At 35.8% G+C, this 24,919-nt stretch overlaps 1 protein-coding gene across 11 annotated transcripts in view; it reads right to left on the bottom strand.

Moving 5' to 3' along the window:
• LOC110672839 (uncharacterized) overlaps positions 1 to 24,919 on the bottom strand; it is a 34,105-nt gene that overhangs the window by 4,101 nt on the left and 5,085 nt on the right. For 4 of the 11 annotated variants that reach the window (XM_058153057.1, XM_021835740.2, XM_058153060.1 and 1 more), the window contains 8 exons: positions 13,133 to 13,259; positions 12,567 to 12,954; positions 11,723 to 11,918; positions 11,524 to 11,625; positions 11,097 to 11,426; positions 9,283 to 9,366; positions 9,033 to 9,191; positions 6,292 to 6,375 (listed from right to left, as the gene is read on the bottom strand). In XM_058153057.1, the coding sequence (XP_058009040.1) occupies positions 6,292 to 6,375; positions 9,033 to 9,191; positions 9,283 to 9,366; positions 11,097 to 11,426; positions 11,524 to 11,625; positions 11,723 to 11,918; positions 12,567 to 12,877 (1,266 nt within the window). In that variant the 5' untranslated portion in view covers positions 12,878 to 12,954; positions 13,133 to 13,259. The remainder of the gene's footprint in view (positions 1 to 6,291; positions 6,376 to 9,032; positions 9,192 to 9,282; positions 9,367 to 11,096; positions 11,427 to 11,523; positions 11,626 to 11,722; positions 11,919 to 12,566; positions 12,955 to 13,132; positions 13,260 to 24,919) is intronic. The other 7 variants (XM_021835743.2, XM_058153054.1, XM_058153053.1 and 4 more) reach the window with 4 other exon arrangements.

Genomic DNA, 24,919 nt, shown 5'->3' with positions numbered 1-24,919 from the left:
TTGAGATAATCTGTTGTTGAATTTTTTCACGAACAAAGTAACAATTAATCTCAATATGTTTGGTCCGCTCATGAAACACCGGATTAGAAGCAATATGGAGAGCAGCTTGATTATCACACAATAATTTCACAGGCAGGAAGATCTTAAAACCTGTCTCATCTAGTAATTGAAGTATCCACATTACCTCACATACTGATTGTGCCATGGCTCTCTGTATTTCGATTTAGCACTAGATCGAGAAACTACACTCTACTTCTTGCTTCTCCAAGACACCAAATTTCCTCCAACAAAAATGCAATATCTAGTAGTTGACGTCCTATCAACCTTAGATCCAGCCCAGTCGACATCTGAAAAACATTCAAATGCCCATAATTACCATATAACAAACCTCTTCCTGGAGCGCCCTTCAGATAACACAAGATTTGTCCCAAGGCTTCCCAATGAGCAACAGTTGGGGAAAACATAAACTGACTTACCACACTAACAACATAAGCAATGTCAGGACGAGTGGCTGTAAGGTAGTTCAATTTTCCTACTAATCTCTTGTATCTCTCTGAATCTTCAAACAGTTGTAAATTTGGAGTCATTAGTGCACTGCAAAGCTTAGCACCTAATATTTCTGTCTCTGTCAATATATCGAGGACATATTTTCTTTGAGACAAGAAAATACCCTTCTTACTTCTCATAACTTCAATACCCAAGAAATACTTTAACAATCCTAAGTATTTGGTCTGAAACTGGGTTTGGAGGAAGGTTTTAAGAGATGAAATACCTGCAGGGTCACTCTCAGTTATGACAATGTCATCCACATAGACTACTAGGAGAATTAGACCAGCCTCAGATTGCCTATAAAATACTGAGTGATCACACTTACTCTGTATACCAAATTCCTATACTGCTTCACTGAATCTCTCAAACTAGGCCCTAGGACTTTGTTTCAAGCCATAACGAGACTTCCGAAGCCTACAAACTTTACCTAACTCCGCCTGAGCAACAAACCCAGGTGGTTGCTTCATATACACCTCCTTCTGAAGATCACCATGAAGGAAAGCATTCTTAATATTCAATTGGTGCAAGGGCTAATCATATGTAGCTGCTAAAGAAATAAACAAACGAACAAAAGTGAGTTTAACTACAGGAGAAAAAGTGTCAAGAGTAATCAACCCCATATGTCTGAGCAGATCCTTTTGCTACAAGGCGTACTTTTAACCACAGAACCATCAGGATTTACCTTTACTGTAAATACTCATTTGCAATCAATAACTTTCTTATCAATAGACAAAGGCAATAGTACCCACGTACCATAAGCATCTAAAGCCTCCATTTCCTCTTTCATAGCAGCACACCAGCTAGGATTAGATAGTGCCTCACCAACAGTATTAGGGATAGGAACAGAGTCTAAAGAAGTAACAAAACACCGAGAACAAGAAGAAAATTGATTACAAGAAATAAAAGAATAGATAAGGTAAGTGCATGAACGCTTACTTTTACAAAAAGCAATAGGTAAGTCTATGTCAGAATCATAATTAGTATGAGGTACAGGATCTCCCAACGAAGTAGCTAGTAGAAGATCTGAGTCAGGAATCTTCAATCTCCTGGAATAAACATGAACAACAGGAAGCCAAGTAGGTCTAGAGACAGAAGGAACAGGCTGTGGGAGAGGACTAGACATTGGTTGGACAGTATATATTAAGAGATCATCCTCCTCCCCCTGACTCTCATACACAGATGATTGAGGAAAGAATGGAGTGAACTAAAAAAATGTGACATCTGTAGAAACAAGATAACGATTAAAAGTAGGAGAGAAACAGTTGTACCCTTTTTGGAGCCGGGAGTACCCAAGGAAGACACATTTGAGAGATTTTGGATCCAATTTAGTAACTTGAGGACGAACATCACGCATAAAACAAGTACAACAAAAAATACAAGGTTCAACAGGGATCAAAGATTTTGTAGGAAACAAAGCAGTATAAGGAATATCCCCATTAAGGACAAAAGACGGCATACGATTGATAAAAAAATATGCCATAGAAACTGCATCCGCCCAAAAGTGTTTAGGAACTTTCATATGAAAAAGAAGAGCACGAGTTACCTCAAGAAGATGCCGATTTTTTCTTTCGGCCACGCTATTTTGGGATGGGGTATCAACACAAGAAGACTGATGAAGAAAGTCATTTTGTGTCATATAAGATTAAAATTTTGTTGAAAAGTATTCTTTGGCATTGTCACTTCTTAATATGAGCATAGAAATATTAAATTGAGTTTTGAATTAATTACAAAAGGCATAAAAAATAGAAAACAACTCAGAACAATTCTTCATTAAATATAACCAGGTAATACGAGAGTAATCATCAACAAAAGTAACAAAATGACAAAATCTAGTTTTAGAAGTAACAGACCAAGGGCCCCAAACATCAAAATGAACTAACTCAAAAGGAGATGACGCCCGTTTATTGACTCTAGACACAGAAGGCAAACGACGATGTTTTGCAAACCGACACGATTCACATTCTAGTACTGATGAAGACAGAAGGATGGCCCAATCTACAATGAGTTTCAAGAGGTGTTAAGGAACTGGAGCAAACAAACGACCGCGGTACATAATTTTCTAGAATGTAGAGACCACCTGACTCACGTCCTCTACTAATAATCTAATTCGTCGTAAGATCCTGAAACAATAACTGGTCAGGAAAAAAGGAAATAGAACAATTTAAGATACGAGTAAGTTAACTAACAGAAAGTAGATTAAAAAAGAATTTTGGTAGACACAAAACAGATGACAAAGAAATTGACAAAGTCGGGTTCGCAGTTCCAGAACCCATGACACAAGAAGTAGAACCATCAGCTAAAGTAACAGTAGAGGAAATGAGATTAGACTAAAAAACAAATAGAATACTAAAATTACCTATCATGTGATCTATTGCATTAAAATCAATAACCCATTTGGATGAGGAAAACACAAGGCAAGTAGTGGATTTACCTGACTTAGTGATCGCAGTGACAGGGGAACCGGAAAGCTTTAGAGATGCCTGATACTGGAAAAACTGTGCAAAATCCTTTGCAAATACCAAAGCAGTTTTCTCAGAGGAAGATACTGTAGAATCCCCTACTGTCATATTTGCCATATGTGATCGTTGATTTTTCCTCTGAAGTTGCGGACAATTATTTTATATGGCTAGGCTCATGGCAATAATAACAAATAACGCCTCTTGAGTCCTGATTAGAACTAGCCTCCCCATTACGTTGATTACCTCTGTTGCCTATAATTCCTCCTCTACTTCCTCTTCTATTACCCTGTTCATTTCGATTACGACTAAAAAAAGCACTACTGGCAGGCTGTGAAAATTGAGTACTTTCTGTACGAAGGACCCGTGTGAACGTTTCATACAAAGAGGAAATCTCAGAACTGGAGAGAATCTGAGATTTAGCAGTCTCATACTCTGAAGGAAGGCCTGCAAGAAAACTCATAACAGCCAGTTGCTCCTGTTGGGCCTGCTGAACTTTCACATCAGGACTAAAAAGCAACAATACATTAAGTTCCTCATATACTCGTTTAAAATCCATAAAATAAGCTGTGAGAGACTTATCCTCTTTCTCAGCACGGTGGAATGCCTTACAAATATCATAAATAAGGGTGATATTCCTTTTACCAGAATACAAAAAATCTAAGTAATCCATCAATTCCTTCACAAATTCACAGTGATTAATTAAACTAATTACCTCACTGTGAATTTAGTTCCGAAGTTGCAAAAACAACCGAGCATCCTCCCTTAGCCAAGCTTGCCATGTATCATCAATAGGTGAGTCTTTAGTAAGGTGATCATCCTTATCAATGCTACGCAAATAGACCCTAATAGTCTTACTCCACTCTAGGTAATTCGAACCATTAAGTTTGTGTCCCGTGATCTTAGTCATCACTGGAATCACATCAGAAATAACATTCTTAGTCTGCCATTTGTTGAGACAAAGAAAACTAACCGAAACGCTAATCCAAAGTGCTTACAGCCGCAAAATAACCCAAAATCACAAATCAAGCAAATACCGAAATAGGATCTGAGAGCCAAACCTCAGAAGTCCTTTAATGGTATACTGGATCAGGCAATAGCACACAGTGGTGGAATGAGAGGGTTGAGGCGACGCCGACGATGTTGATCGGAGTCGAAACAACCGGTCGGCGGCCAAGGTCTTTCCTGAGCTTGGTGGTGAGAACAAATAGTCACCCTAGATAGATGAGCTTCTCTGATACCCATGTAGAAAGAGATGATTCTCCTTGATTTCAATTAATCTGTACATGGATATATATGTATACAATTGATTCCTATAATTGTGTTCTACTAATTAGGAAGAAATCCTAAATAGGAATACAGAATACAGAATATACAGAGAAATAATATAGTGATTTACTTTCCATAACATTATTCAACATGAAAGCAAAATTCTTTTCCCCCTCTCATTTATCATCCTTAAAACTAAGAGTTTGTTTGAAATTATTGTTGGAACTGCTGTTGAGAAAATTATTTTTTTAAATATACTAATTAGAGAGTATTAAAAAATAATTTAAAATTAAATTTGATAAGTTTTAGTTATAGGAGGAACACTAAAAAAAATAAAACAATTTTTTTCAAACTGTTTTTTTCAATAACATTTAAAATGATACTTTTATTCAGAAAAGTAATTTTGGTCTCCCAAACTCATGCCAAACAAACACTAAATGGGAAAAAAATAGAAAGCTGTTGAGGATAAGTTCAACTATCTGATGAAGTGGGTTTGATGCCTTTGGCTTCATGATTGATGACAATAGAGCAATTGCAAGAGTGCCTTTGTTTTAGGAAAGTAGAAATGATAGAAAAGGGGTTGATGGTCAAAATCAAACGTGTGATGGTTGAGCAGGGATGTAAGAACATGGAGAAAAATAGAAAGGGTGAGAGGATTGTGCATGGAAAGTGAATATGAGAGAAAACGGGAGCGTGTGATGGTTGAGCAGGGATGTAAGAACATGGAGAAAAATAGAAAGGGTGAGAGGATTGTGCATGGAAAGTGAATATGAGAGAAAACGGGAGAGAGAATAAGAGCGAGAAGATTATAAAATTTAGAGAGAAGAATATCTTTTAATATTTATCTTTACAAATCAGTAACAATCTTAAAGAATGTATTAAATAATAAAAAATTTAAAAATAGTAAAATAATACCTTTTGTCTTTATTTTATTATCAAAAGGGTTCAACTGGGAAAAAAAAAAACTTTGTATCAAATTGAAAAAGAAAATGAAAAACCAAAAGCTCAATCAGACATTTGACATACAACAGTCTCTAGATGTAGGTCGCAAAACCGAAATAAAACAACACACACAAATACTCTTTTCCTCATTCAAAATTGTTTTTACTAAACCAATTGTATAAAAATTATTCCTAAGAGACATGGCATAATTTTAACAAGGCAGAATCAGTCACTTAACATTGTAGAATTAACATGGCAAGATTAACAATCTAACAAGACAGGAAAAAAAATCTAAACTCTTTCTTTTCCCTAATTGCACATTGCTTATTGTCAAGTTAACAATTCTGTTCATGCAACATATATTCTATGAAAATTAAGCAGCAAAAGCATCCAAACAAACAAACAATCAAAAGCATCTAGAGAAGATACGGGATCTAACAGGAACCTAGAAAAGGAGATAAAAGTAATTTGTGTGTGTGTGTGTGAAAAGAAAAGGGGTTCTGTGCAACAAAGTTCTGGGCAGAGTGAGTGAAGTAACAGAAGTAGTAGAATAGATTAGAGAAGGGGAAAAAAAAGAAAGAGAAAAAAGGAGGGCAAAGTGGACTAGGAAAATAGATAGTATGGACAATAGAGAGAGAGCAAGAGAGAGAGAATGAGACTAGTGTTCTGCAAAAATCCTAACAGCTGTGTTTTCTTTCCCCTTACATAGAAGATTTCCTGCGTATGATTTAGAGCAACATGGCTTTCTTCCTTTCTACTCTTTATTGTTTTAGTTTGACTTGGTGTGCATGAAATCAAGGTTCGGTCACTAACATAGTCAAGTCAACAGTTTTTGTTGATGAAAAAACATTTAAAAAAAAAACAGCAGAATTAAATGTTGCCTCATAAAGGTCACTGCCTTCTAGTGATTGAGGCACAAGAGCCTAGGAATTATGCACTACAAGTGCACCATTAACTATGCTTTTAAAGCAAATCTCCATGCCAACAGGTATAACAATGGTTTCAAATCTGTAATGCATGACAGCAAAGTGCAGAAATAAAACAGCCAAACACCTATTCAGAAAGACTTGCCTACCATTAGATCAGTAACATCTATAACCCCAATAACACCTCGTCCCACCTCTCCGCTATGTACCATACTACCAACTCTTTTGTAAGCCTAAATAAAAGAGAAAAAAAGCATAAAATTAGAGATCGACACATGATCTTATTTTACAAGAGTAAAAGGAGCACAAGAGCCCAAGTTCATAATTATGATAGAAAAAGAATCCAATCTAAATGAAGGAAAAGAAAAGGCAACCATAATCCTAAACATTATGAACAAAGGATGTAAAACATTTATTACTACCTCACAATTTCCTATATGCATTTTATTCCACAGTCATGCGTCCTCTGTAAATTTAAATTGGCCTTAGAACACTGGCATTAAATTAATATTCAAAAATTAAGTTTCATATTCCCACTATCCAACTCAAATAGTAGTTCATTACAAGAACATAGAAACTAGTTTATTAGAATTCTTAAGGATCAAGTCCTTTTGATTTCATAATATGACAATGAACTCACTATTAATATTGATAGTTACTGTTCCAATACAATTATTGCAATCTGCAAGCTCAATTTCTTTTGAATGATTAACAAAAACAACTTAACTCATCTAAATCCCAACACATAGTAGTTATAATCTGCAGGGTTAATTACTAAAAACCCTCTTGAAGTATGAATTGAAAAACTTTCACCCTAACTACTTAAATTAGTTACATTGGTCCTTACCATTAGTGAAAACTGACTAACTGAGAGATTTTAAGGGACAAAAGTATTTTCTAATATACCAATTCAGGGACAAAAATGAAATAATGCCACGGACTAAAGTGTAACCAAAATATATCATGTCTAATACTTCAACGACTAAAGAGTGGAGCCAAGGGATAGACACATATATTGGCCAAATCTTAAGGGGGCTTTAGTAATTCATTCTAATCTGCAATTCATATCCTTTTTCACCATTCTATTCTGTTTTAAGGTAAAGTTTCTAAGAAGGAAGACTCTCAAAAGAAGATATTTAGCTCAAACAAAAAACAAAAGACAAGGTTGCCTTTGATTTAAAGGATCTGGCCAAGGATACAGCTAAATCCACGTATCAGTTCAATAGTAACTCTGATTGAATACAATATAATTGAAGTCTTAAAGAACTAAAAATTCTAAAAAATTAGTAAAAAGGCATGTAAACTCCACTTGGGACAAGATTCTTAGGAACAAATGTGTAGATTCATAGAAGAAAAATTAAACCAAGCAATAAGCAAGAACTACATTAAAATATTGTTGTCCCAAAATAGTCCAAGAGGGGGGTGAATTGGACTTTAACAATTTTTCGGCTCTTGCTTATAGCCTAATAAAAAATTGTGGCTTTGTTCAACTAGATGCTTCTCTATACAAAATGATAGTGATATGTGTTTCAACAATTAGTTCCTAAGTTGCAATTCAAGCCTCAATCAATATATATGGCAATATCTAACAAGGCATGCATCATACAATATACAACTAATTTCTCAAGTCACTCAATATGTTCTCAAGTTTATCAATTCAATCTATTCAACTAACATTCAATACCATATATAACAAGAAAAATTTAAATTGCACAAAAGTAAGGAGGTCAAGGTTAGAGAGATCAAACACAATGATTTTTATAGTAGTTCGGCTTAACTAGCCTACATCCACTCTCTCAAAGAACCCTCTTTGAGTCTTCTCTCCACTATTTGCTCTTTTGAAGGCAAGAGACCAAAAGCCCTTTACAACTTTTCAACACCAAGCTTTTACCAAGGTAGCTTGAAACCTCCACAAGTGCTATCACAAGCACTCTCTCTCAAGCTTCAATAGGTGCTTGTACAACCTCTCTTTAATGCAATTCAATGTTTCAACACTCACTCTTACTCAATACAAATCAAACTATAAAGAAGAGATGAGTTGATTTGCCAATGGTAGCTCAAGATCTTTAAAGCTCTTGAATGAAAGCAATAAATGAAAAATCAATGTTGGAGTTCAAATGTTAGCTTTCATCAAAAATAAATGAAGTAAAGAAGGTGTATTTATAGTCCCAAATCATTTTAGACCGTTTGAAACCCTTTTGGAACGTTATACACACTGCCCAAGACAAAATGACCGTTATTTTGTCCTTTTGTGCGAAGTTGAGCAGCTCTGAACAGTTAGCAAACTAATGAAATAATGGTAGCAGTCAGTAAACTGGTTAGTAAACTAATGTTTTTAGCAAACACATTAGCAAACTGAAAATTTTAGCAAACCAATTAGCAAACTAAATCAACAGCTGCATGTCTCAACTTGCAATGTAAAATGATTTAGACCTTAAAAAAATGTTTCAATAGTAGTGTCTGAGATCATGATGAGAAAAAAATAATCAGAAAATAGAATTTCAATTTTGAGCTCCATATGACTAAATTCTCATCCATTCTTTTCACAAAAGACCTAAGACTCTAACACTATGCCTTTCATACCTTTTCTTTGAGTCTTTGCTTCCATAGTCTTTTTCTCATTTTGGTTTTGTCTTGAGATGCCTTTGAGTATCTTTTCTCCTTAGATACAACTTGAAAGGTTCTTTATGCATAAGACAAAGAATCTACACATCACTTTGAAGTTGGGTTAGATAGATTCTCTTTGAGTTTTGTTATCATCAAAATCAATGCTCATTTTGAGCTATACGGGGTCAACAAATATATTGAAGTATGATCAAAGAAGATACACACCAAAAAGATATTGGAAACCACCTACAACGTAAAATCATGTCATTAAGCGGAAGCTGACCTCAATTAAGCGGCCATGCCAATACAAAAACATTCCGCAATTTGCCTGCTCCCACTCTAATTGACTGCGACCAAGAGTTAAGTGAACATGTTTCCCCATGATGATACCAGTTTCTTCACGAGTATTATTCAAAGACTTTGCCAATGGTTGACTTTTAACCTGTTGAAGATCTCATGCTAAATATCAAACAATTAAGGGAAGAAAAGATGCACCACTTCCCCACAAATAGACATGAGAAACAGGCAATTACCAATGAACCTTGAACATATATCCTCATCCGTGGAACTAAAAAGATGACTTCTAGGTAAGATCTAAGTGAATAATCTAAGGGCACCTGGAAACAAAGGATAAATGTGGTGAACTAGATATTATAATGTAAAATAATTAGACAATTAGGCACATATAGTCCACCAGCATCTGCATGAGGACAAGTATCCCAACAGAAAGTGGATAAACAAATGTATTTCAAGGATGATGAAGATAGACAACAGAATTATAAACTGAGAAGTTTCAAATTGCAGTGAAGAAAAGACAAGAGCACAGCAAAAAAAGTAAGGGACAGAAGTAAGAAATTTTAGAATAATAGCTCCATCATATTTTGCATAACATTTACTCTGCATTTGGTCTAATACAAAACACAAGTATTTTTGAATTGAGAAATTAAGTAATCAATTTCCTTTGTGATTGGTTTGAAAGTGATCCACAATAAAATTGTGCAACTCACATCCCATTCTCTTTGTTACCACCCTTGAATCAAAATTGATTACTCAAGGGAGACGGATGAATGAATGTTTCCCCCATTTGGCAGTCTTTTCCTTTTTGTGGGGAACAGAATGAAACCAGACATCAGGAATGCAAATTTATATAAAATTTGAAGTAGAAAGAAGCTCTTGTGAAAGAACTGCCAGGTGGCCAAAATTCATTAAAATTGAAGCTACCAACCTCTCAACTTAATAAAAAATATTGTCAAGTGGACAATTTAAAATTACTTTATATGTAGAAATAGATGCCCAGTGGACAAATTAAAATTATTGCATATGCACACCTGGAAGAATACAAATAGAAGGAAACGACAAAGCTATAAGCATTTTTTCATTGAATTATGTAAACCAAGGATACTAAAATTTTACAGATTCAATCAGCCTTTTTTCACCATAAAAATATCTGAAGAAATATAAAATTAAGAAGAAAGTAATTTTAGTAAAATACATTAAATCATACAATGGGAAGCGCAGACGAATGAATATTTAACAGTTTTAACTCTTCATTCAAAACAAAACTATGTCAATATCATAACCACCTAATAAACAGTCGATCATAATCCAAATCGCAATGAAGTCTATATGTTACTGATTATGTATAAATAAGAGTATATTTTTGTAAATGATATATTCAATATGTTACAGCACATTATTTCTCATTTTCAATTTTTACTAAGAGAGAGTTTGATAACATAATTGATCATAAAATTAAAATTTTAGCACATTCTTATTTGAAGTTTGTTTGTTTGATAATGTTTATCTACATATCACTTAAAAGTTTCAATTAAGTTAAAATTCTCTTAAAATAATAAGTCAAAATTTTTAATTTAAAATAAAAAGTCATGGATATTAAACTGATTGTTAGATTTACTACTTTATTTTCAACACATGCCAAACAACTTTACAATTTAAAGTTTTCAGTACTTGCCTTATCCAACACTTAAAATTTAACTATTTTTTTATGAAAATAAAGCATAATATTAAACCAAAAGATCGTGAGACAACACATCAGACAAGAACGAAGGGATAGGACCCCACACCTTCAGACCAAACATCAAATCCACTGCCGTAGATCAGTATTTCATTTTCAGTTTTAGACATCACCTGAGTGATATTAACAAGTTTATTTCTGCTATCAGTTAGGGCTACAAAGTTTTAATTTTTAACAAGGATACAAAGGGTTTCTGCCAAATAAATAAAGGTCCTTTTTTGCACTTAAACCTTTTCTTAAATGTATTAAACACAAAATGTGACTTTTTTTTTTCTGTTGACTAGTATATATGCAAAGAAAAGGATGCACAACCTTTTGACTCATCTGGCCAGGGCGAGATCTAACCCTTCTAGAACGGATTAGTATGTCACCTTGATGAAAGGAGCTCCCACCAGTCAGTCCAGCGGTCCAGTCCAGGCAATAATTTGAGCCCCATTCATCTAAGTTCCATATGTATATTTGTGTTCCTGTGCTTTTTTCACGGAACAAGGCTGCTTTTTCACCAATCAAATACTTATCAAATGGTGAAAATTCCTTAATAGATTTCAGGTTGTACTTTGCTAAGGCTTCAGACTGGACATTTGTATCTACTTCCATAAACTGTCCTTTTCTGCAGTAGCTTACAATGGGAATCTCTAGATTCTACAGAATCAATGCAATTAGATGATAAGAAACAATTAAAGCTTGTTAGAAAGAAATAGCAAAAAAAAAAAGAAAAGGAACCACATTTTCAGCATACATCTTTTCCTTCACTTAGGGATTGCGAGAGAAAGGCTATAGATCTGGAATCAGCAGTCTGAGTGAGAACAAAAGCATCCCTGCCAAGCCTCATTGCTCCAGTCTGAGAAATCGAATCCAGATCAATATTATGCAAATCTTAATGACAACATTAGATTAATACTTGCTAACCACAAAGAAAAATGAAAAAAAAAGGTTACCTTAAATCCAACACCAAATCTTCCTATACGATCCAGATCATCCGCATCAGATTGCTTGTGCCCAAAACACATCATCCTCACAACCCCCTCATAGGTCATCCCACAGCCATCATCAATAACTGACAACATAGGAATATTTTTTCCAGCTCTTTTTGAGTATATGATCTCAACAGAAATATCCAGCCTGTGATAAAAACTGCAAGTAAGATGCACATTTCAAAAAAAACCGAAGGAAATATTTAAGAATATATCACATTATTCTAAGGCTGTGGCACTTATGGGATGGAAGAAATTGTTGTGCCCTTTAGAATCATTAGGTCTAATTCATTATCAGTTTAATATAATTTTTTGATAGTATCACCAAACTAAACTCATAACGCACTCATGTGCTACAAACAACAATTAGACTTAGCTACTATTCATACAATAACTACATAGATTGTTACTCGCCATCAAATCAGTACCAAGTTAACATTTTTTTCTTCTTAAAATAAAATTTTATTTTTGTTTGTAGACATTATAAATATCACTAATAATAGCATTTATTTTCATACAGCGAGTTAATTTGCAACATAGGGATATTATTCAAACATGAATTTAATGATACTAAACAAAATGATACAAAACTGACAATAGATGAAACCTTCTAATCTAAGTACTAAAACGACGAAAAAGTTCCCATCCCTCACATGTCAATGCCTCAGACCACAAGGCAAATGTATGAACTTTCCCCAAAAAACAATGTTGCAATATACACATATAAAATGCAAATATGCATCATTATAACATTGAATAAATAAATAGCAAAAATGAAGGCCAAAGAAGAAAGATCTAGTCAACTTACCTGCTTGCTTTTGCATCCCTAGAATTATCAACAAGCTCAGCTACAGCACCAAAAATCCATCCAGAATGTGCTTGACCAAGAGTTTGCAGGTAACTTGAATCAGCCTGCACATAATTTTTCTTCAATAGTCCATCCCGATTCACGGCACAAGGCTGACATCTGCCTGTTGGCACACAACCATGGTGATCACCAATTGAATGTGGAAACTTGACACAAGGCATGCCATTGTCTTCACTGATACCCACACCCCTTGAATCCGTATGCCCATCTTTCTTACCAGCCAACTCCTCAACATCATGAGAAGGTGACATGGTGCTACTATTACCACAAATTTCAGTTGGATCTACACTTTGCCGCTTCCATCGGCATGCTTCATCCGTATCAACAACTGTAGATGGCACAGTAAGAGAAACAATTTGAGGTAGTCCTTTCACGTTCAAAGATAAAAAGAAGACGATTCTCAGTTGAAACCCAGAATAGAGAACTAATATGACAATCAAGTATTACACAATAATCCCATCCCCCCAACAACAGAAAGAAACCATATAACTAACATTATAATGCACCTGATTCACAACGCTTTTGACTGCTATACTTCTTTTCCCGATATGCAACTCTAACACAGCTAAAATTATAGGCTTCATCAGGAGGAAGTATATAGAACTCACAGAAATCAAATTTTACAATTCCAACCTACAAAAAGTATGATGTCAATGCTTCCAGATATATGCTTCACAGAAAAAAATAAATAAATAGAGTATACTTCTGAATTCTCTCATCCATGCATGGATATGTGCTTGTGTGCTTTAATTTGAAAGGAAATTAAGACTTAAAAAATAGCAAAAAATGAAATGAAAAAAAAAAAGACTATCTATAATATCCCATAAATAAACGATAATGGAAAATGGTAATTTATTTTGCATCTGCAAAAACGTTCATAGTGCTTCCTATTTCCTAATATTTTCTTCCAAATCATGATACCAGTCTCTGATAATAATCATAATAACAATAATTATTGAAGAATAAGAGAAGAACAAGAAAAAAAAAAAGACAATTGTAGAATTGTAGAGCTTGTAATTCCCTTCTAGCTGATGGGTGTACATATACTTGTGTACAAGAAACTAAAAAGGAAGAAATAAAGATTACAGCCCTTAATTATAGCCATAATTACTGTATAAGATTCTAACCCTGATTATGCACATACTCACTACAAATCTGGTCTATAATCACTACAAATCTGGCAAGTATCTCAACACTCCCCCTCAAGCTAGAGAATACATATCACAAGCTCCAAGCTTGCTACAAATGAATTCAATTTAAGGATTTCTAAGAGATTTAGTTACGACATCTGCCAACTGATCATTTGAATTGAAAAAACTAGTGACAACACATCCAGACTCGATCTTCTGTCTGATTAAGTGACAATCCACCTCTATGTGTTTAGGTTTTTCGTGGAAAACTAGATTAAAAGCGATATGCAGGGTAGCTTGATTGTCACATATCAATTTCATTTGTTTAACCTCCCCATACTTCATGTTATAGGAAGTCAATCCTTATGTAAATAATATTCTTTCTTAATTAGTCAGCTAATTAGTTGGCATAATTATTGGGATATCTTCCCAATTAAAAAACTTAATTATAGGATTTTTTGTATATAAATACCTTATATCTCATTCAATAAAATATACAGAAAAATATTAACTTCATGGTATCAGAGCCACGTTGGAGATGATTTTTTTTTTTTTTTTTGAGAAAACCATCAGAATCATTACTGTGGAATTAGGTCACCATCTCAAGGTGACATTTATGTCTCACCGCCCACCCAAGAAGGAAGACCCCTCGCTGGTGGCCTCACCCAAAAAAATCCGGTCACCAGAAGGCCGGCGAGTGAGTCTCACACACCAGTACAAGTTCCTGCCGCCGTCCCACTCACCTGCGCGTGAAGACGCGTACACCGTCCTCTTCTGCTCCGATTCCTCTCGCCGGCGTCGTCTTGGGTGTATACTGCATCCCTATTAGCTGTTTTGTCATAGGATGCTCTTGTGGAGGTGATTTGTCTTGGTCCACCTACTGTTGGGTATGTTTCTGGCTTCTGTTACACTAAACTGCTTTAAAATTACATCTTGAGGTGTGTTTACTCTGTGTTTATTGGTTTGAGAAAGAATATTTTTTGTGACTTACTGTTGTGAATTTTTTAATGGCGGAAAGTAAAAGTGTAGTAGCTGATGTGATTCCTATGATGACTAAAATCATGGAACACAAACTTAATGATTCTAATTATCTAGATTGGGGTAAGATTGTTAAGATTTATTTGCAGAGTATCGATAAGAATGATCATCTTACCCAAGATCCACCTACTGATGATACAAACCAAACTTACATAAGGGAAGATGCTCATTTGTTGTTGCAAATTCTAAAAACCGTTAACAGTGAGATAATTAGCTTAATTAATTACTGTGAGTTTGTTAAAGAATTGATGGATTATTTAGAATTCTTATATTCAAGTAAAGGAATTATCTCTCGTATTTATGAGCCATGTAAGACATTTTATCGTGTAGAGAAATAAGATAGGTCTCTCACAGCCTATTTTATGAATTTTAAAAAAAATCCATGAAGAACTTAATGTCTTAATGCCGTTTAACCCTGATGTGAAAGTTCAGCAAGCTCAACGAGAACAAATGGCTATCATGAGTTTTTTGGCAGATCTTCCCCCAGAGTTTGAGACTGCTAAAAATCAAATTCTTTCTAGTTCTAAAATTTCATCTTTGCATGATACTTTCTCAAGAGTACTCTGCACTGAAGCTCCCCAATTTTCCTAATCTATTAATAGTGCTCTTATTAGTTGTACTGACAATGGAAGGAAAAGTCATAGACGAGGCAGCAAACGAGGGTATAGTGGCAATAGGGGTAACCAGCGCAATGGAGAGATTGACCCTAATCACCAGCGTGGTGGGGAGATTGCCCTAATCGTGACTCTGGAGGAATTGTATGTTATTAATGCCATGAGCCAGGTCATACAAAAAGATATTATCCAAAACTTCAAAATAAGAACCCACGATATCAGATGGCCAATATGGTAGTTGATGACTCTTCAGTAACTCCTTCTGAGAAAGCAATTTTGGTGCAAGCTGAAGAATATGCACTGTTCTCCCAATATCAGTCACTGTAATAGTTGAGTCATGTAAATCTATTACATGCCTTGTCTCCTCCAAATGGATTATTGATTCTGGTGCTACAGACCACATGACAGATAATTCAAGCCATTTGTCTAACTTTCAACCTCATCATCCTTCATCCTCTGTAGCTTTGGCCGATGGGTCCAAGTCTTGTGTCATTGGTTCTGGCATTGCAAATCTCACACTACCTATTCCTGTGTCATTTGTTTTATGTCTAACCCAAATTCACCTTTAATTTACTCTATGTTAGTAAACTCACTCAGGTCTTAAATTGTAGTGTCGCATTTTTTCCTGATCATTGTTTGTTCCAGGATCTTACGACAAATCAGATTATTGGTAGATGATATGAGTCTGGAGGCCTCTACGTTCTTGACAAACAGGTGCCAAGATCTCTGGTGTGTTCCAATAATTTAACTCCTCTTGAAGTCCATTGTCGGTTAAGACATCCGTCTTTATCTATCTTGAAGAAGTTATGTTCACAGTTTCAGTCTTTGTCAATTTTAGATTGCGCATCATGTCAATTTGCCGAACATCATCGTTTGCCTAAAATGTCTCGAGTCAAAAAAAGGGCTTCGTCCCCTTTTGAGTTAGTTCATTCTAATATATGAGGTCCATGTTCTGTTATTTCAAACTCTAGATTCAAGTATTTTGTTACATTTGTTGTTGATTATTCTCGTATTACTTGGTTATTTTTAATGAAGAATCGTTCAGAATTATTTTCTATTTTTTTTGCCTTTTGTGCTGAGATTCAAACTCAATTTAATACCTCTATGTGTATATTCAGAAATTATAATGCTAAGGAATATATTTCTGGCAATTTCCAAACCTATATGTCACAAAATGACATTTTTTATCGAACATCTTGTGTTGATACTCCATCCCAAAATGGGGTTACTGAAAGGAAAAATAAACATCTTCTTAAGGTAGCACAGACACTCCTTTTTCAAATGAAAGTCCCTAAACAATTTTGGGCTGATGCAGTTTCTACAGCTTATTTTTTGATTAATCGTATGCCATCATCTGTCTTTAATGGTGACATTCCTTATACCATTTTGTTTCCTTCTAAATCTTTGATTCCTATTAAACCTCGTATTTTTTATAATACTTGTTTTGTGCGAGATGTTCGTCCACAGGTTACTAAACTAAATCCCAAGTCTCTTAGGTGTATCTTCCTTAGATATTTTCGACTTCAAAAATGGTATAGATGTTTTTCTCTAACCCTTAATCGTTATATTGTGTCTGCTAATGTTATCTTTTTTGAATCTACTCTATTCTTTCCTCTCTTACATATTTATGAGAGTTAGGGGGACGAAGATGATCTCTTACTCTATTCTATCTATTCAGTGTCAAGTCCTCAATCAAGTCCTCAGAATTCTCCTGCACCAGCAACTGCTAGACCCCTCGCCCACCTGTTCATGTTTATTTCAGAAGATTGAAAACTCTTGACTCAGATCCTCCACCAGCTTCTTCGTCAAAAGATCCAATTTCATCCACTGCTCCTTAGTCTGACTTAGATCTTCTCATTGCTTTTCGTAAAGGTAAGCGTAAATGTACTTGATTTATTGACGAAAATAGGAAATTAAGTGCCAAACCATGCAGTGCACCAATACTCCCAATCTTCAGCTCACAGCAAGAGATGGAACTATTTGAGGACCCTGAGATGTATAGGAGATTGGTTAGCATACTTAATTATCTCACAGTGACATGTTCAAATATTGCATATTCAATTAGTGTTGTAAGTCAATTTATGTCCTCTGATACTGTTAACCATTGGGAATCTTTAGGGCAAATTTTATGTTACTTGAAGGGTGCTTCAGGTCTTAGTCTTTTGTATAGCAATCATGGGCACTTAAATATTGAGTGTTTTTCAGATGTAGATTGGGCAGGTTCAAAAATTGATAGAAGATCCATTACATGATATTGTATCTTTGTTGGAGAAAACTTAGTATCTTGAAGAAGTAAGAAACAGACTATAGTTTCTCGTTCGAGTGCTAAATCAGAATATCAAGCTGTGGCTCAAACTATGTGTGAAGTAATGAGAACACGTCTGTTATTAGAAGAAGTGAGTCTTGAAACCTCATCTCCTGCCAAACTATGGTGTGACCATCAAGCCGCTCTCCATATCACCTCAAATCTAGTGTTTCATGAGCGTACTAAGCATATTGAAATTGATTGTCACTTCAACAAAGCATGTCAAAACCTGGGAGCAATTAGGAGATATCTGTGCTCCAACTTGAGAGGAAGTATTACAAGAAGTCAACCGTATAATTATATAAATAATATTCTTTCTTAATTGGTTAGCTAATTAGTTAGCATAATTATTGAGATATCTTCCCAATTAGAATACTTAATTATAAGATTCTTTGTATATAAATACCTTGTATCTCATTCAATAAAATACACAAAAAAAAATTAACTTCAATTTAATTCTTGAAGGAGTTGCTTCAACCAAATAAGTTCACATGCAGCTAAAGCCATAGCTCAATACTCTCCTTCTACACTTGACCTAGCAACTAAATCTTGTTTCTTACTTTTTTAGGATATTAAATTTCCGCCAATCATTATACAATATTCCGAAGTAGATTGTTTATCTAATGAGGAACCTGCCCAATCTACATCTAAATATCCAACAATTTATGAGTAACCTTTATTCTGGAACTCCTTTGATGTACTAGAGAATATGAATAACTGCATCCCAATGGCTACTACATGGTGCCTGGAGAAACTAACCACATTTACAGCAAAAGAAATGTCTAGTCATGTGATTCTAAGATAGTTGAGATTACCAACTAGTCTTCTATATCTTTCAGGATTTTCTAATGGCTCCCCTGTCCAGGAAAAAATTTGACATTCGAGTCCATGAGAGTGTCTACATGTCTACAGTCTAACTTCCCAATCTCCTCCAGTATATTCAAAGCATATTTCCTTTGAGAAATAGCAATACTCAACTTTGATTGTGTCACTTCTATTCCTAAAAACTATTTCAACTTCCCTAAGTCTTTAGTCTGAAAGTTACTGAACAAATGTTGTTTGAGTTCGGAAATTCCATCATTATCATTTCCTGTGATGATAATATTGTCAACATAGACCACCAAATAAATGCATTTGCCATGATCATCATGTTGGAAAAATACCGAATGATCGATTTCACTCCTAGTAATTCCAAACCTTTTAACCACAGCATTAAACTGACCAAACCTTTTAACCACATCATTAAATTGACCAAACCATGCTCTTGGAGACTGCTTAAGACCATATAAAGACCATTTACGATGATATACCAAGTCACACTCCCCCTGAGCAACAAATACTAGTGGTTACTCCATGTATATTTCTTCAGCTAGTTTGCCATGTAAGAAAGCATTTGTACCGTCTAGCTAATGAAGGGTCCACTGTTGGATCGCAACTAAGGAAATGAGAAGACGAACAGATGTAATCTTGGCTACTGGAGAGAAAGTATCACTGTAATCAAGCCCATATATCTGTGTGTGCCCTTTAGCAACTAACTGAGCTTTAAGCCTGTCAATTTTGCCATCAGGTCCCACCTTAATTGTATAAACCCATCTACATCCAACGATAGATTTTCCCTGTAGTAGTGGCACCAAATCCCAAGTTCCATTATTATGGAGAGCAGTCATCTCCTCAACCATTGCAGCACATCACCCTGGATGGTCCAATGCTTCTCTAACAATCTTTTGGATAGGCAAATTAGATGCATTGAAGATAAAAGCATAGTAGAAGGGAGACAAACGATGATAACTCAAAAAATTACAAATTGGATGAGGATTACGAGATGATCTAATACCTTTTTGAATGGCAATAGAGGGAGTGCATTTTCTAATGGTTGCATGACTGATGTTGGTAATGGTGGAACGGGAGATGAATCACCAAGAACTGCTTCTGTACCTATAACATATGGAGGAATATTAGGGATATTAGCATGAGGATAAGGACGACAAGAGCAGACCTGGAGAGGAGGTGGGTTGACTCAAGGTGGTGGAATGGTAGGAACTGGCAAGGCATCAAGAATGAGATTTCTTTCTGCTGTGTTGGATGAAAAGTAAGGAGATGTTTCAAAGAAGGATACATTTACTAAGACAAAATATCTGTTTGCCATTGAATCATAGCATTTGTATCCTTTTTGAAGACAAGAATATCCTAAAAGGACACACTTTACTGATTTAGGTTGGAGTTTATCTTTGCCAGGAGTGTGATCATAAACAAAATATACACATCCAGGGTTGGCAATTCGGGTTGATGGGTCGTGTTCTTATCGTGTCAACAAGCAACACGAATACGATTAAGGTCGACATGAACACGACACGATTTGTTAATCGTGTCAAAAATTTAAACACAAATACGATCCTTATATTATACGGGTTATACAATATGACACGATCAATATTAAATTGTATTAGATTTATTCAATACGACACGACCCATTTAACATGAAATAACCCATTTAATACGGTTTGACACAACTTAACCCATTTAACACGCTATATAAGTGGGTTCATGGGTTATAGTGGGTCAAATGGGTTAGTGGGTCACAAGTCAACACGTGACATGAATATTAAATCGTATCATAAACGTGCTAAGTCGGATTAGCGGGTTAATCCGTGAAACGACACAATTATAACCGTGTCATAAATGAGTCAACACGAATTTGACATGAATAAGCCTAACAAAAACCCAATATTTTTGTGTAATTTTTGCATCATGTTCGCGGGTTGTGTCTAAAATTGTCACCCCTATACACATCCAAACACATGCAGAGTCAGTTGATGGAAATTCTAGTCTATAAATAAGACTGAATGAGGAATCTGATGCTGCAAAATGGAAGAGGGCATTCTGTTAATCAAATAACAAGAATTAAGAACATCCCCTAAAAAACATAGAGGAACATTATGGTGTATAAGTAAGGTTCGAGCAGTTTCCATGAGATGCCTATTTTTCCACTCAGCGACCCCATTTTGTTGAGGGATATAAGCACAGGAAGTTTGATGAGAAATGCCCTGAGAAGACAAGAAATAAGTAAAGGGAGAAGAGAGATATTCTCTTGCATTGTCACTGCGTAGAACTTTTATTGAAATACCAAATTGATTACTAATTTCAGCACAAAAATTTTAAAAGATAAGAGAATAATTCAGAAAGATTTTTCATTAAAAATAACCAAGTGCAATGAGAATAATCATCAATAAATGTATGAATGAACAATGTCAAACATAGAAGTAGCCCTATTATTGACTCACTTGGGAAAGGAACCACGAGTTTGTTTCCCACGTTGACATGACTCACATTCTAAAGACAAAATAGAAAAACTAGGAACTATTTTCTGTAACTTGCCAAGACTTGGATGGCCCAAATAACTATGAATAAGATTAGGAGAAGTAGTGGAAGCAAAAGCAACTGGAGGATTTTGAGTAGAGAGATGGTATAGTCCTTGTGACTCATGTTCTGCTCCAATCATCTTCCCCGAACCCCGGTCCTGCATAACAACAAAGTCAATGGTAAAGGTGACAAAACAATTAAGGTTTTTAGTCAACTTACTAATGGAGATTAAGTTATATGAACACTCAGGTGTGAATAAAACCGTAGTTAAGGGAATAGAAGGAAGAAGATTTACTTCTCCTATTCCTTTAACCACTGTTTGTGAGCTATTAGTTAAGGTGACTTTGGGTAGTACAGAAGAAGAAACAAGAGTGGAGAAAAGAATGATATTACCAGATATATGATCATAGACACCGGAGTCTAGGATCCATGGACCAATGTATGAAGACTTGGTTAGATAGCAAAGGAATTACCAGAGTGAGAAATGTTGGCTGAAGGAGACTTTTGCTTAGCTATTTGATACTGTAGATATTCCTCATAGTCTCTACTCTAGTTAAGGTGACTGAATTAGCTGCACCATCACTTGCATCAGGTAACGAAAGCAATCCATTACCACTAGATTGGACTATATATGCAGCTGATTGGCATGTGGTAGTCAACCATGGAGTACCCAACAAGTATCATGAGTGTGACCACATTTATCACAGTAGCTACAATATCTCCTCCCTTTGCCTTTTCGATAGCCTCCCTGTCCTTATTGATTTCCATGTTGTACTGCCAATACTGAAGACTCAATTTCTATTGCCTTATTCCTACTCAGAGAGATGCCAAGAAGTCTAGCAGATACATCCTCCAAAGTAGGAATAACTGAACTAGTCTATTTGGTCTCTCACAGAACCAAGATCAGAACGAAGTCCAATCAAAGCCGAACCGTAAAAAATTTGTCCACAGTAACACTATCAGTAAAGGGCACGAGAAAATTAAATTCATCTTTCAGTGTTTCAACCTGTCCCAAATAACTGGCCATATTCTGCTGATTTTTTTGTAAATGGACTATATCTGACACAACCTTATAAATACGTTGCACATCATTAGTATATAATATTTTTGCCTTAGTCCAAACCTTGCAACAAACTTTACAGGACTAACAAAAAGTGAGTAATTTGGGATCTAATGAGTGCCATAAGAGACTACATAATTGAGTATCAATTTTAGTCCAACTTGTACATTCTATTAGAGCAATATCAGTGGCATTTTTACTTAGATGGTCATCATATCTCTGCCCCATGAACCATAACTCCACTGATGCAGCCCAAGACACATAATTCTTACTTCCTTGTAACTTAACAGTTGGAGAGCTAGAAATAGAAAAGAAGGTTTGAATGCACCTGTGTCTAATGACTCTACTTTGTCAGACATGTTAAATAGACCACAGAGATAAAAACTGTTTAAAAAAAAAATATCAGAGCTCAGTGAACAAGGAAGACCGAATCACTGCTTCCCCTTTAGAAGTGAGAAGGCGAAGGACCCACAAGAGGTGCTAGTAAAAGGATGAATCGCCAGCTTATGGCGAAGTGGCCGGAGTTGATTCTGACAAGAAAGGTGGTTAGAGCTGTCATCACACATCGACCAGTGTAGCAAGCTTGGAGAACCTGTAATGGCGCATGGGAATCACTGGCGAGGATTCCAATGATTAAACCCAGGTGGAAGGCCAATCGGAGGACGGCAAGACCTTTTAGAGGGGCAATGAGGCACACTACTTCTAAGAACTTATCACACTTGAATAACAGTTCCTGTTTCTTATAAGGACTGAGCATGAGAAAGAAGACCTTAACGCTCTAATATAGGGGAGAGCATTCGGTCGGTTCGGTTCCTAACCGAATCGAATACCGAAAACCGAAAAACCGAATCACTTAAAAATGTAACCAAACAGAACCAATCACCTAAGAATAACCGAACCGAACCAAACCGAAAAATAACGCGCCATGCCGGCGCCCGGGTGTGGTGTTAAGTGAGCAAGGGTTCCCACATCATGGACGGGTGTGGGTAAAGAAGTTAGTCCATAGGACAGATAATAGAACAAATAGTGGAACAGAACACAAGATAGACATAAAAAATAATAGAAGATATCATAGAAGGAGACTAATTAGGAAGGAGCAGGATAGGAGGAGGATCAGAGTTGGTACTTGGAATGTTGGATCACTTACAGAAAAATTAATGGAGCTTGTGGATACCTTGGAAAGGAGAAGGGTGAATATTGCTTGCATTCAGGAGACTAAATGGGTAGGAGAGAAAAGTAACGCGCCATGCCGGCGCCCGGGTGTGGTGTTAAGTGAGCAAGGGTTCCCACATCATGGACGGGTGTGGGTAAAGAAGTTAGTCCATAGGACAGATAATAGAACAAATAGTGGAACAGAACACAAGATAGACATAAAAAATAATAGAAGATATCATAGAAGGAGACCAATTAGGAAGGAGCAGGATAGGAGGAGGATCAGGGTTGGTACTTGGAATGTTGGATCACTTACAGGAAAATTAATGGAGCTTGTGGATACCTTGGAAAGGAGAAGGGTGAATATTGCTTGCATTCAGGAGACTAAATGGGTAGGAGAGAAAAGTAAGGAAGTGGGTAATTCAGGGTACAAATTGTGGTTTACCGGAAAGGAGAGAAACAAGAACGGAGTGGGTATAATCATAGACAGGACATTGAAAGACGCAGTAGTAGCTGTGAAAAGAGTAGGAGATAGAATTATACTAGTAAAGCTAGTACTAGACGGAGAAACAATAAATATAGTTAGTGCTTATGCCCCACAAATAGGACTAGACAGTGAGAGTAAACAAAGGTTTTGGGAAGATATGGATGATTTAATGCAAAGCATACCGAATGAAGAGAATATTTTCATTGGTGGAGATTTGAATGGACATGTAGGAAGTGATAGGCAAGGTTATGAGAATGTTCATGGAGGTTTTGGTTTTGGCAGTCGAAATGAGGAGGGAAAAAACATCATGGATTTTGCTATGGCATACGACCTAATACTAGCAAATACCTACTTAATAAAAAGAGAGTCACATTTAGTGACTTTCAAAAGTAGGCAACATAGAAGCCAAATCGACTTCCTCTTAACCAGGAAGACAAATAGAGCTCTATGCAAGGATTGCAAGGTCATTCCAGGAGAGGCTTTAACAAGTCAACATAGGTTGGTGGTCTTGGATGTCAAGTTTAGGAACAATTCAAGTAAGGTCAGAAGAAATAGTGTAGCTCGAACAAAGTGGTGGGAGTTCAAAGGAGTAAAGCAAGTGAAGTTCAAAAATGAGCTTCTTGAGTCCGAAGTATGGAAGCTAGATATGGAGGCCAATGATATGTGGATACAGATGGCATTAGAGATTAGAGAAGTAGCTAGAAAAGTACTTGGGGAGTCTAAAGGACATGGACCACCCTCAAAAGAGAGATGGTGATGGAATGAGGAAGTACAAAAGGCAGTGAAGAGAAAAAGGGAATGGTATAAGAAATTACCTAAATGTGATAATAATGAGGCATATGAACAGTACAAAATAGCAAAGAAAGAGGCAAAAAAGGCAGTTAGCCAAGCAAGAGCACAGGCCTTTGAAAAGTTATATGAGAAACTTGGAACTAAAGAAGGGGAGAAAGATATTTATAGATTAGCAAGGAGTAGAGAAAGGAAATGTCAAGATCTCAATCAAGTTAGGTGCATTAAGGATAAAGAAGGAAAAGTGTTGGTGAAAGATGAGGACATTAAAGAAAGATGGAGAAATTATTTTAATGATCTCTTTAATAATAGTCAAAATGGAAATAGCGTGAATATAGATTATAGAACAATAGAAAAG

The sequence above is a fragment of the Hevea brasiliensis genome, chromosome 9 (genome assembly GCF_030052815.1).
Source record: "Hevea brasiliensis isolate MT/VB/25A 57/8 chromosome 9, ASM3005281v1, whole genome shotgun sequence".
In the NCBI taxonomy this organism is placed as follows: Eukaryota; Viridiplantae; Streptophyta; class Magnoliopsida; order Malpighiales; family Euphorbiaceae; genus Hevea; species Hevea brasiliensis.
This window is presented reverse-complemented; position numbering and strand designations above follow the sequence as displayed.